Below are 14999 nucleotides of genomic sequence, written 5' to 3'. Positions count from 1 at the left end.
TTGCAAACTTCACAAGAGCTCTCCTCATTCTTGTTGAATCTGTTTTTGTGATAACTGTCACTGCACAATTTCATATTTTATTAGAGAAAGGAGAAGGTATTTCATAATTGGTGAAGAAAATTTACAAATATCGTAATGGTACATGTAAAGTTTTTTCTTGGTTTTGTTATTAAAATATATGTATACATAGACCACTATTTTCAAAGTTGTGTAACACTAGGGAACTAAAGGGGCATATTTTCTTACAGCCTTTAAATATTATAACATTTAGAATGGTGACATTGAAAAGGAAATACCTCAGACGGATTTACAGAGAACTACTTTAAAAATCTTGGCAAAATGAGATTGGGTGATTCAGGGAAAAGTACATCGAGGCATTTCCACGTGGCCTTGCTTTCACCACATAATCTTTTTAAAAAAAGTTTTAATTAAAAGACTTATGCATAGTTCCTTGTAAGTGGAAACAGAACCTAGGTAAATGAGGTTACCTCAAGAATTTTCACTCTTCAATCTATTTTCCACAAGATGATCACCTGAGGGGTCATTAATAGCTCTTGTCAATGAATCATCACCACTGCCAAATACTGCATAATTGAAAACAAAAGAAAAAAAGTTGTCAAAAAATATTGACAAATTTTAGTAGCTCAAGGAGGACAAATTAGTTTTGATGAAGACACACTAAGACACCATCAAAGATGACAACATTTTACATTCTGAGGTGTCTCAAGAGTGCAATAAACGCCCTTCTTCTTCAAACATTAATATTTGTAAAGCTTAAAAAATACAAGAGTGTCTGTATGATGTATGGATATTATGAAAAGGAAAGTTGCTACTCACCATATAGCGAAGTTCCTTACTTGCAGATAGGCACAACAAAAAGACTGTCATAAATAAAGCTTTCGGCCATTGAGACGTTCGTGAACAATAGATGACAGACACACAGGTTTCAGTTGCCTGAAGCTGTAGTCGTGTGTGTGTGTGTTGATGAGGGCCTTAATGGCTGAAAGCTTTATTTGTGACAGTCTTTTTGTTGTGTTGTGCCTATCTGCGACTCAGCATCTCCGCTGTATGGTGAGTAGCAACTTTCCTTTTCAAAATATTGCTGCATTCCATCCTGGATTTTCCATTGTTTGATTTGAATAATGTATGGGACGCAGTGGGTTCTTTGCAGAGTTGTCTTTCAAAACAGTGTGCACTAATTCATCTTACTTTAATGTCATACAGAATTTTTCTTGAGTATTCTATAATGTAAATAAACTTTTTCAGAAGAATTTTTTAGCTCTTCATTTAAGGGAAAAATAAGTTGCTAAATGTGGTCAATATTCATGGTACGAGTCCTCAACCTCCTGTCTCCTGTGCACTTCAAAACTCTGAGTCTCTGTACTGTCAAAACTATACCAATAAAACAGTGGAGTCATTTTTCGAGAAGTTGATTCAAACTGACTGGCAGTGAGTGACTGATTGCTACACCTGTGTATCTGTGACAGAATATGTCAGCCGTTGGAGAGTGGGGAATTCCTTTGTTGTGGATTAGCCACTCAATGAGACAAAAAACAACAACATAGAAATAAATATAAGGAAAGAAATGCACTTCTCATGGTTTACGCTACGTGAGGGTACAACACTACCCCTGCATAGATTGAAAGTAATTCATTTACCTGACCTGTAGTGTTCGAGGCTATGCTGAACTTTCAAGTCATTCTTTCTTTTAAAATAGAAATTAAAATGGAAACACTTCAGAGACAGAGAGAAGAATTCAAAAATTTGTCAAGGTGAGATCAGGTGATGAATTACAAGTCCATTAAAATGGAATTCCACTTTGGCTTGGTTTCATCATATGAATTTTCTAAAAGAAATATGGTCATTAAGAGCTGTGTGCTGTTCTTTGAAACTGGAAGTAGGATAATTATTTACAAGATGTGGTACTGCACTCTCCCAGAAATAGGAAAGCAAAAAAGTCAAACAGGGAAATTTTGTGTATTAATCACCTTAGACGCAGTAACGTCTATAAATGTACTTCTATTTTTGGCATCTACTTTTTCCATTTCCAGCTAAAAAGCAGCTTTTATTATAGTCAATCCATAGCAAAGTCTAATCTTACACTAATTTACTCTCCTCTTCTACTTTCATATACAAAATATATATTCCACTTAATTGTAAGATATGGAAAAAATTAACTGCGTGTCTTTTATGATATAACGAGTTGGCTACTGTAACACTGTAGCAGATGACTTTACATTGTCACCATTTGTCACTGCTATATCCATGAGTAGCTGGATATTAGCCATTCATATGTGTCAGAATCCAAGAGAGAAATGAGTGAAGCCACATGGCGGAAGGGCCTCCTGCGGAAAAGAACACAATCCCAAGCAGTAGTCTAGATAAACACTGCTAGCTGACTGTGGACAAGACACAGACTAAGACAAGCCCAAAGCAACCTATGCAACAAAGAAGTGCAAATCAGAAACCCTCTCCACAATGATGTCCTCAGATCAAGTAAATCTACATCTACAATATAGAGAGAGAGAGAGAGAGAATCTGAAACACAGCCTGAGAAAATAATCAAGTGTGAAGCAACGTTGTTATTGAATACAGTTCACTGGGTGGCTGTGTTTATACTGGTTGCAAGATGGGTGGTACACTCACTGTGAGAGCACAGTGCTGCGGCAATGCTGTGGTCTCCAACAGCCATCATGTCCATTTCCTCTGGCAGGCGTTCAACTTCCCTGAAGCCTGATGCAAGAGTTGTTAAGGGAAAAATTTGTAGTGTTCTGAATATGAATGATTTAAATCTTACAAGGGTCTGATATTTTGCCTACGTTGATAGCTAGTAAATTGATTTTCTTTACTGCAATCTTTGACACTATACTAAACCTGAGCGAGCTCTTGTGACTTATACTCACAGCATTGAAGTCATTCTATAACTCAATACTGTGAAAAGGATGAATTGCTACTCACAATATAGCGGAGATTCTGATTTGCTTATAGGCACAACAAAAAGACTCAAACAAGTAAACTTTTGGCCAAAAAGGCCTACATCAGAATAGACAATGCGCGCGCACACACACACACACACACACACACACACACACACACACACACTGAAAGCTTACTTGTTCGACAGTCTTTTTGCTGTTCCTGTTTGCAACTCGATGTCTCTGCTATATGGTGAGTAGCAATCAGTCCTTTTCATAATATTCTCACTATTCCATCCTGGATTTTCCATTGTTTCATTTAATGACTTGCATTTACTTGTGAAAGAAGACAGGTATCATTGTCACTCACTACCATTTCAGAAACACTTTTGTATTTTTAGCTCTGTTGCACGAGCATTAATGTACAGTCTAAAACATTGCGAATAGTTAGTTGCACCCTACCACACTTTTCAAATACAGCATTTGTAAATCAGTGCACATTCTTGACAAATATCGTCATTTAACAATGACTATTATGAATTGTGAAAAGGTGGGTGATTTGTTAAAGATCTAAGGTCCCACACTACCAAGCGCAAAAATTTCAGATTTTTAAACCACGTACTTTCTTCAAAACCAATTGAGAAATGTGCAAAAAATCACATGAAGTGAAAAGTAGCTGCTTTCTTTTTTCACGAGGAAATTAAAACTTCTAATAAAAAAATAATTCAAGAAACAATGTGTCATAGCCGTAGACACCTTATAAAGTTTTTACAGTGTGAAAATTGGGAAAGCGGTTTTCCCCCTCCTTCAACCAGTCGCACGTACCATACCATTACCCAAGTCAGGTGTGAACATGATCATTCGTGCACACATATTTTAATGCAATAAACTGGGCCCAACTTGGGTCACGCAACAAATCACATCTATATTCTCTCGTAAGTTCTTCCCCTTGATCATGTATGTTTTCTTTGTGATTGGGGTAGTTATTTAGTACCAAGTGGACGTGGAGGGTATATTCTAGAAATCACTGTTGGTTGATGATGAAGGTCTAAGGGTGCTGCAGAACCTTAAGAGTTAAAGAAGTTTGACTGATGATCCAAGATACTTCCCACACCTTTCACAATAACCTTGTGCCACAATCCAACATCTGCACACTTCTGTAAGCTCTAGGCTGCATGAAAATTACATATCATTTGTTGCTCGCTTTTTACACTGTCAGTGTGTGCAGTTGTTATTTCCCCCATCTTATGGTCCATAGTCAGTGGATCATTTCTCAGTAATTAAGTAAATAGTTACCAATTTGGTTTTTGCCTTTAGCTTTTTTTTCTGCCAGTAATAAGAAGTCAAGGCTCAGTCAACTCCACGTCGTTCTTTATACATGTATGTCAAAGAATCAATATTTGAGTCAATTGTGACACTCCATATTAATTATTGTATTCTTCTTCTTCTTGTAGATTGATGGCTCAACACTAAAGACACTTTGTGTGCAACATGGTCCTTTGCTCAGTTTTCATTTGTACCTGAATCATGGAATTGCTCTTGCCAAGTATTCTACACGTGAAGAGGCTAATAAAGTGAGTAAATCCAATTTGCTTAATCTTTGTGTGTGTGTGTGTGTGTGTGTGTGTGTGTGTGTGTGTTTGGGGAATAATTCATTTTTATATTCAACATCTTAAATGTATATGAATGGTTGCTGCTTCATTTAAAACCATGTATTCGAGTGTTATAAAAGGACGACCTGATTGAGAGATTCATTAGAGTTCCAGTTGTTAAACATCTGTTTATGTTTAAATAATAAACCTGATACAGATATGGCACTAGTATAACACCATTGTTACCATGCTCACTTGATTTCCACGGTGTTAGTTATATGTAATACTCCTCTGTGACTGTACAGTGAATCATTGTGTACAGTGGTGTGCAAAAAAGGATGAAAGTAACTTTTGCTTGATGTGTCTCTGCTACATTATAATAAAGAAGATAAATGAGAGAAATATGCAATGAGACAAATGGAAATGATACTTTTAATTTCAAATACAATAAATACAACAAAGCTACTGCGATTCATGATCACCTCCTGGACATTACAAAACATGAGACATAGTTCTTAAAAGGGTGCACGATCGTCATGAATGGCAGTGCATGCTATGCAGTATGCTTAATGCTGGCCACAAGAATGGAAACGAGTTCTTGCATTCCTCTACCAGCACGGTTGGCAACTTCTGGATGGTTGTCGGTGCATGTGGAAGTGTTGCAGTGCATTTCCGCAATGCGTCCCACATGTGCTTGAGAATTAAGTCATTGGAGTGGACAGGTCATTCCATTCACCAAGTAACCTCTCATTCCAAGAGCTCCTTCCCCTGCGTTCTTTGATGCAGTCACGCATTGTCGTCCATGGAAATGAAATCAGGGCTGAATGCAACACTTAAGGATGCACATCAGGAAGGAGTACAGTCTCACAATAACAGTGACTTGTGAGAGTACTGTGTTCAAACAGGTGGTGGTTAGTATGCCTATGCAATGTTATGCCACCCCACACGTGGACCTCCAAAACGATCATGTTCGACAATGTTCTGGTGCAATACATGTTCTTACTCTCGCTGTGTGAGGGTATGTCCAGCATTGTCGAACATGATCATTTTTGGTGGTCCAAGTGTTGTGATATGAGGAGCCATAATGTTGCATGGGCGTATGGACATCCAAATCCTTGAACATGGTACACTTGCCAATCAGCATTATTGTGACATTGTACTCTTGCCCCATGTGTGTCTTCCAGTGGTTCAATCGGCCCTGACTTCATCTTTATGGATGACAATGCACAAACACATTGTACAGGAGAGGGTTTTTGGTGAATGGACTGGCCTGCCCATTCTCCCAACTTAAATCCAATCGACCAGGTGTGGATTGCATTGGGGAGGCATATTGCAGCACATTCACATGCACTGACGACATCTAGCAGGTGTCAGTCTCGGTGGTGGAGGAATGGAATGCACTACCACAAAAACTCCTTATCAACCTTGTGACCAGTGTGGCAGTATGTTGCAGATCTGCATTGACATGCTTAGTGATCACACACCCTGTTAAGAACCATATCCACCATTTTCAATGTTCAGGGGACCATCGTGATTCACGGTGACTTCGATGTAATTATTGTCTGCGAATAAAAGGATCATTTCTGTTCATGTTATTGCATATTTCTTTCATTTACCTTCAAAGATTCAAAGTTTTATGTTCACACACACACACACACACACACACACACACACACACACACACACATACACACACTATACTATACCATACACTCAATGTTAGTACCATGTGTTGGTCAAGAAACATCAAAAAGTAGTCCATTTAATTCCAAATACAAATCAACAGGTCCCTGTTTATTGAATTGATTGCTTCAACAATTTCATTTCCAGGTCTTGGAGAGTAGCTGCCATAGACGAGATAAAGACTGTCTTGTATGTACCCCCCACAAAAAAAAAAGTGCAAGATCTTGTTGTCCTCCTTTTGCAGTTCAATGTTGTGGGATGGTATTGTTAAGTTAACGCTTCACCTCAATGGGAAAATGATACGGGTTGCCATTGTGCATAAAAATGAAATCATTGTAATCTTCTTGAAGTTGAAGAGACATAAATGTTGCAGTATGTATGAATGCATGATTTCGCAGCCATATGAATTAATAAAATTTTCTCAGGCTTCCAGCTGCATCAGGTGATTAAAATGCCACGAGCCTCTTCAGTCGTCGTCAAGTGGTAAGACTGACTGCTGTGTCGCCGTGGCTGCATTGTTATATAGCCACACTGCTGGCTGTGACGTCACTGGTGCTCTCTTCCTTGCCATATATGGGAATGTTTTCACGCTACATCCATCGCGCCAGTTTTAACTGGGCTGTGCTGAGCTGCAAACCGCTGTCCTTGTTGATGGTGTTTTCAGAGGTTTTTATTTCAATAGCTTCTTTCATGACTCTGTCCCAAAATCCCTTCATTCTCATAACGACAGATGTTTCGTTGAATAGAATTCAGTGTCCATTTTCTAAGGCATGTTCTGCCACTGCTGATTTTTCTACTGTTGATTTTTCTGAATAGTGTTGGCTTATGCACCTCACGTGTTACGTCTGTTGTTGCTCCACAGTGTGTATTGTTCGGCCGACGTAGTAACAGCCACACTGACATGGTATCTTGTACACTCCAGGCATTCTAAGCCCTAGATCATCCTTCACGGGCCGCATGAGCTGTCGAATGTTTGCTGGGGGCCTGAACACCGATGAAATGTTATCTCTCTTCAGGAGCTGGCTAATCTTTCCCAACACTGTACCACAGAAAGGCAAAAACACAAGCTTCTTGCTTTCTTCTTCAGTAGTGCTCTCTTCGCTGTTGGTGTGTTTCTTGCATGTCACACCAGATATAGCCTGTGACACGTGTCTGTTGCTCTTTCCATTTTCCCAGAATACTTTTCGGAGGTGGCTCAGTTCTAGTGGCAGACTTTCAGCGTCTGAGATGACTTTAGCACTATGGACAAGGGTATTCAGAATGCCACATTTTTGTGCCGGATGGTGGTGGCTGAGAGCATGCAGATAACCGATCTGTGTGTGTCGGTTTCCTGTAGACGTTGTGGCTGAGGTACCCATTGGTTTTCCGTCGAACGAGGACGTCAAGGAAGGACAATGCACCATCTGTCTCGACTTCCATCATAATGTCCAGATGTGATATTCCTGTCACAGATTCCTCTGCAAAAAAGAAAAATCCATGAACTTTGTGAACAGAAACGGCACAAAATGCATTCAGTTTCATTGAGTCTCATTCATGTTTGATGACAATGCCATGTTTTTGTGACCCCCTAATTTGTACATTATGACTGTTTACATTATCCGATAGTTAAAACATTGATTTGTCTGAAAAGGTGAGTCGCTAGGAAAAAGTGTCCTCTGCCACATCGTGGAAAACTGAAATGCAAAATTCCTACCTTTTGTTATGGTCACCAGGACACAATTGCTGCAGTAACTGCAACTTGTAAGGCTTCATGTGCAGGTATTATCTGAGAACATGCCACAATATTGTTGAGGAAGTTGAAGCTCATGGCCTGCTCCTCTTGCGATTTCTGAGGGCTCCATGGGAACACACATTGGATAAGCACAACATTTTCATCAGATGTAGTGGCCAACCTGTACTTTTCCCTTTGTGTATGCAATGAACTTCCAAAATAAAATTTTTGCCAGTCATAAATCTGCTTGCAAGTAGGTGGCTTCTTGCTGAATCAACAATAGAATGCTCACTGCACGTGAACAATGGATTGGCTCAGCATGACTTCCACAAACGGAATGGTTTTATCTGGTAGTGTAATTGCCATACTGGTACAAACAACAGCGCTGCTGTGTCAAAATTTTGAGCCTTCATCCATCCAGTGACATACGATCAATGTGTTTCTATGTTTTATAGTTTGCCTGTAATAAACAATTGAAATCTGTTCTTTCTTTTTGAATTATCCTGTGCTGTAGCAGTTCTTTCTATGTATGGTCCAAGTTTCATCGAGCTGTGTTACTCAGCAATGTAACATCATGCTAGAGTTAATTTCGTCCTTTAGTTTTGCACAACAGCATATAGTGTTCACAAGGGCTTTACATGTCTCAACTGTTGAGTAGCAAACTGACATTCTTTATTGAATTGCAAAGGCTGTAGAGTAGTGGAACATTCAAGTATTTATTAATAATTAATTAATTAGTATTAATATTAAATAATTAATTAAACAATTTTACTCACAATTACATTATTCACACACGCACACACGGAGATTGTCAGTGCTGAGAAAAAAGGAATATGTTTTCGAAATATTAAATTTTATATTTGGTGGAACACCACAGTAGAAATTGTCATTCATAACACCAAAAATGTTTCATAGTAAATGGTTACAGTTTTGTTGGCCGCTTTGATTAATTTGAGAAATTACAGTTTCTAGTAAACTAAATTACTGATGTTTGCACATTATTCTAACCATTGTGTTACGTCTTTGGATCATAAATAGTTGAATTACATGTAATTAACATAGTTGGTTGAATGTCCCATCGTATGACCAGTATGACGATTGGGTTAGGGTTTCGAGTAAGAGCTGACCACTAGTAGTGGCACGGCCAGAAAAAAAGTTCTCTTCTAGAAAATTCAGTAATTCTCATTTTCATTTGACTTGTTCTAATATTTCATGATTAATAATGTATGTGACTGGTATCACTCTTGTCTGTATTGCAGTACAGAATCTTTCTGCTTTTTTAAATCTTTAGGCTGACTGACATGTTAACACTATCTGCTTACCCATAATTGAAATCCAAATCTCTGTCTTTTGAGGGAAGTGCTATGTCACCGAAGCCATCTCACCGGCCAGCCCACCCACCTTACAGCTTCAGTTCACTGAAAATAATTTTGTGTGTGTGTGTGTGTGTGTGTGTGTGTGTGTGTGTGTGTGTGTGTGTGTGTGTTCACAACCAGCAAGTAGATTTGCTGTGCCCACTGTAATTCAGGGAAGAGGAATTGATAAATTTTGATTTCAGTTATTTGAATATATTCCTTGTTCAAATGTTTCTGCTGAGAGACACTGTTTTGTTAAAAAATTCAGTCTGTGTTTGACAATTTTACTAAAGTTTCTTGTTTGTTACTCGTAGCATTCCATCAGTCCTAGACAGCATTAAGCTACTTTGTCGTCGGTTGGTTGATATTAAAGGGAAACTTCGTTGTTGCATGCTGAGTATTTGGTCTTTGTTGATATTGCATCAGGCTGTCAATTTGCACCTTAGTTGCTGTACCCAAGTTATTTTGAAACTTTTTTGGTGCACATTTTGTTCCTCTAATGGAGATGGATATCAGAACATAACAGCTCCATCAGAATAGAGCTGCCTTTTTTCTGAAAAGTAATAAATGTTGTATTTTGACTTATTTCCATCCTCCGAGATCTGTAGTCAGCTCATATAGACAAGATGATAAACTTCAACCTGCCTCGCTTTTGTAATAAAATCAGATGCACCAAAAAATGTTTAACACTAAATAAAGACACAGAAATCTTGTAGGTATACAGGGTGAGTCAGGAGGAAAGATACATGCTTCAAGTGGTGATAGTATCAGAGATTATTAACATATACCCTTTTCTTAATCATATTCAACATACAGCTGTTTGAAAATCATGGGCCTCAGTCGTATGTCCTTCATTGCCAGCACTCACATGAGAATACTACAAAAGCAACATTAGGTAAGGCAGTGTTACCCTTACTGAGGATAGGTCACTTTCCTGGAACCACACATTTTTTGCCACATACACATTGACTTAGTGGGCCTTCTGCTTCCAGCAGTAGAGTTCCGATATGTCTTCACAGCAATTGTCTTGTACACCAGTTGGTCTGCTGCTACCCAAATTGTGAATATTTCAGCAAAAACACCTGAAACTTCTCAGACGTTTTTTTACATGTGCGTGTGCTCATGTAAAGGATTGTATACATGAGCTCAAATCAGCAACACAGCAGGTGTCTACAAGAGCTGCAGAATGGGTTGCTGCATTCGTCAAATATGTCTTTATCGTATACAGGAAATTGATTTATTGTGCTCTGAACAATATCCAAAATGCCGTGGTCAGTCTGTCATAATTGTCAGCAGTAACAAATTCATCCTGTGGTACTGTAGAACAGTGTAATAATTAGGAGCCCGAAAAATTTGCTTTTGTGATACAGTAAATTCCGATGTAGATACGAACTCTGCCCCAAAACATGAAAATGCCGTTTACATAATGAAAGCTACTGCATAGCAAATTGTATCTAGATGGATTATTTTATCAGGGATCGTTTGAAGTAGCCTTATTTTCTGAATATTAATATTGCAAAAGTAACCAATTTTTGGTTAATAATATAGCACATCAGGTGGTGAAGCCCAATTAGGAAACATAATGTGTTTAAGAGCGTGCTTGCAAAGTAAAGAACACATCTCTGCACAAACACAGTGATGTATCAGTGTTCTTGTAAAGTTACGCACGGGTGCCACATCAGACAGTGAGCAGTTGAATGGTCTCTTACAAGCTACATACCGCATTTTGGTGATTAGGGACTCAGTTGTCGGACCTAGCATGTTGGAACAAAGAAATGTGTACATTTGTATTCAAGCTAAAGTTCCTATTGTACGAAATTGCGGATACTTCAACATGATGTATGGTATTTTGAAGTACGGTTGCATAAGATATCAGTAGAAAGCAGGCCTGAACTATGTAGTTTATGATGCCGCCAACTTTAGCTATTCCCAAATGCTTTGCGCACTCCGCTTTGAATTGCATTATTTGTAGCTCCTGTATGAGTGAAGGGACCAAGCAAAGTCCATCATAGTGCTGATTGTAGTTTCTGCAGTACAGTGATTGGAAAACAAAACTGGTCAATTCGGGCATAAAATAAGTCTTGTAGATTCATATAAAAATATTTCTCAACATAAATTACTGCGGTTTTACAAGTTTGCAGCTATGCTTACAGCTTTGTACTAATGCGAGTAACTGTTTTCTGCAATGAAGAGAACAAAAATTACCCACAGGAAATCACTCACGCACTGCAGCTTAAAAGGTTGTCTTCGTAGTAGCAGCACTCAGAAAATGGCACCAGGCCAAAAAAAAAGGGGGGGGGGGGTATTCATTGACATCCATTATTTTTATGTTTAGTGTTTGAAGAAAAGTCACAAAACACAAGTTTATGTCTTTTTAAACTTTGTCCGAAAAGACATTTGTCATAAGGCTACACCAATTGTAAGAAATATCGTTTCATACTTAAGCTGTCCCATGTTCTTTTCCTCATCAATTAAAAGAAATGAGAATTTCATTTCATTATCATTTCTCATCAGTGCAACAGTCCTAGGAAATAAATTTGCTATGAAAGCAAAGCTTTACATCTCTGTAGAACTAATGTTATTGGCTATATAATGGACTCACCGACAATACTTTCTCCTGTCGGGCTGCCTTGTTCCTATTTCACCGAACCTCCTCTCCCTTTCCGTACCAATACAGTCCTTGCATCTTCATGTCTACCCGTCCTAATATATTTTCTCTCGGTTAGAATGTTCTGCATTCAAATATTACCATAATTTTATCTCTATTTTCAATTATCGTTTAGTGTGTACCAAACTCTTTACTGATTTCAATTTTTTACTTCTATTTCTCATCTGCTGCCTTAAGCAGTTCAGTCTTCATTTTAAGTCATATAGCAATTTCTCCTCTATTATGCATTTTGATAAAGTCCACTACATTTAATTGAAGAACAAAAATGGTTTTGACACAGAAATTGTTAGTTGCCCATGTTACGCTATTTCCAGTACTGTTCGTACATACTAAACATATATTTTTGTATTTAGGAATTATTGCCAGTTTAAATTTTTCTGCTGCCATCATTATCCACACACAATAGTTAATCTTCATTTGATGTCACTAATATCCATGTTAGTTTTTTCTCCCCCCCCCGTATTTAGGAATTATTGTCAGTTTAAATTTTTCTGCTGCCATCATTATCCACACACAATAGTTAATCTTCATTTGATGTCACTAATATCCATCTTAAGGTTTTTTTTCCCCCATTAGGTTTTGCCCATTATCTTTCTCACCTAACTTACTGATGGCTCTTTCAATACACATTCTAATCCAGGTTTCCACGGGTGGTGTATCGTATCTTTTAATTCTCTTACCGTGTTATCTGTTTCAGAAAGCTTGCCTACAATCCCAACTAACATTATGTAATTTAGGATTATTCAGTTTAACATTATTTCTTTTCTGTGCAACTGTATTTATGGGTCCTGTTCATTTTCATGCTTGGATTAATTTAAACCTCACTTTGCTTCACTTCCACTCTGGAATTTCCTTCAATCTGTTTGCATCGAAATTAATTTCTTATGCTTGGATCCAACACCCTTCAGTTGTGTAGTTGATAATCATCTTGTTTCCATTTTAGTATCTTTACCAACTTATGCTTTGATGGAGTGTTACTTAGCCATGCCACATCGAGTTAAATTACTTTGTATGCTTTTTGATTGATTTATTAGGACTTCTATAACAGTTACTTAAAAAAACTAGTAATATTTCTGCATTTTAATTTTTCATTTTATTTGTAAATAATTTGTTAAGCTGTGTTTTTCCCATCAAATAGCCACCTGTTATTTGATTTCCACTTTTCCGTGTGATTGTGATATTATATTTTATTGATCTGAGTTCATGATTTGCCGTTCAGAAAACAAGTCATTTCCTAATAAGGGTTCACGTCTTAACTTGTTCATGCACTGCCTGCGCCTAGAAGAACCATTGACAGTGGATGGACCGCTCAACGCACATTCACTGTTGCATTGTTAAAGTTCAGTGAATGGTGATGCTGTTCAGGAAATGAAATTGTTATAGCAGTCAATCAGAAAACACATTTTTTTCACTGCAGTGCTTCTACATAACACTCTTGTCGTAAAAGAATTAAGTGATAGTTCCATTTTGGATCCCTGTTAATTTTTTAAAGAGCACTGTAAGATTCTAATCAAACACTTGTGGTGACTGTTCCATTGAAAGTTTAAAGATATGTGTGAAATGTAAAAAGTGACATTTTTTTAAAAAAAATATACTGCATTAATTCCAGGCTCAAGGGGCACTTAACAATTGCGTCCTCGGCAATACGACGATTTTTGCCGAGTCACCTGGTGAGTCGGAGGTGCACTCATTGCTACAGCACCTGGGCCATGGTGGTGGTGGTGGTGCTGGTGGCCAGCAGACATCTGGCAGTGGTTGGGGTCCAGGACCAGGTAGTGGACGTGGATCAGGAGGCAGTGGTGCTGGAGGATCCCAAGGTGGTCCAGGGCCTGCGAAGTCGGCATCTGATGCGTGGGGTGGAGTTGCAGGTAGCCAGCTTTGGCCACCTACTCCATCATCTGTCTCAGGTTCCTTGTGGGGAGACGGAACGTCAGGTGGCGATCAACACCGCTCGACGCCTTCGTCTCTCAATTCGTTCCTGCCAGGTGACTTACTGGGTGAGGGCTCAGTGTGAACTAAACTTGTGCCTACCTACAGGAATTTAAAATCCTTTCCTTTGTCCCATCTGTGCACGTAAACGTATATTGGGCATAATATTGAGTGAAGAATGAGCTTCTATCGAATCTTCTCCATAGTGACGTACTCGAAGTTTTCCATCCTTTTACATAAGGAAACTGCTCCCAAATTCCATCTCCTATCTATCACCTCAGTGCCGGCATGCTGTCCAACTGCAAAATGTGTTGGATAGTAGCCATTGTAAAACAAAACTGAATTTAAAATAGAATGACTTGGAGAACCTGTGCGCATTGCTGTGGAGAAGAGAGAAATCTCCATACCTGTGATCTCAGTTTCCTATTTGCGCTATACGGTTGCTTCTGTCCCCATAACTATGAGAGTCTAGTTAGTGACAGCAGTTGTATTCTTATTATTATGTTACTTATATAAATATATATATATGTATATAAAATATATGAGGATTGCAGTTTTGACTGTTAAGATGTGAGGATTAATTTTTAAAAATATTTAATGTTGTTACAATCAGACTGTGTGCCAAATACCTGGCATTAGTTTTTGAAGGCTGTCCTGTAAAAGTGCTGCCTTCCCATTTCTTTGCGGCTGTACACAATCGAAGTGTTCCCTTGAAATAATAGTGTTCAATGTTTGTGATCCATTACTTCAAAAAAAAAAAAAAAAGAAAATATAGACATAGTGATAAATTTTGACCAGCACTAGTAGGTGCTATGCATACACTCGTTTCTTTGTTGCATTACCTGTGTGTGCATAGACGTAAATTGGTGCAGAGTAATCAAACTTATCCACTTAACAACTGGAAAGAATAAAATTTTGTATGTGTATTGTATTTTCAACTGTGCTGTGACTCTAAAGTGGCTTTATGTTCAATGTAAGATGTTCCATTTGCCCAGTTTTGATTAATGAAAATGCTCTCTCTCCTTCAGAATTGACAAAAGCAACGAGAGATTTGCTTTTCTTTTCTTTTCTTTTAGATGATAGTGCAAAACTTATACTCCTGAGTATACTAAGGTTTTCTTTATAGTAATAACAGCCAAAAAAGAG

General features: G+C 38.2%; 1 protein-coding gene across 1 annotated transcript in view; it reads left to right on the top strand.

Annotated features, from left to right (window-relative positions):
* Positions 1-14623, top strand: part of LOC126457869 (protein Gawky) — a 288179-nt gene extending 273556 nt beyond the window's left edge. Inside the window, exons 23-24 of the mRNA XM_050094525.1 lie at positions 4370-4489; positions 13534-14623. Coding sequence (XP_049950482.1) covers positions 4370-4489; positions 13534-13938 — 525 coding nt within the window. The 3' untranslated portion in view covers positions 13939-14623. The remainder of the gene's footprint in view (positions 1-4369; positions 4490-13533) is intronic.
* The last annotated feature ends 376 nt before the right edge of the window (positions 14624-14999 follow it).

Source organism: Schistocerca serialis, chromosome 2 (assembly GCF_023864345.2).
Source record: "Schistocerca serialis cubense isolate TAMUIC-IGC-003099 chromosome 2, iqSchSeri2.2, whole genome shotgun sequence".
In the NCBI taxonomy this organism is placed as follows: Eukaryota; Metazoa; Arthropoda; class Insecta; order Orthoptera; family Acrididae; genus Schistocerca; species Schistocerca serialis.
This window is presented reverse-complemented; position numbering and strand designations above follow the sequence as displayed.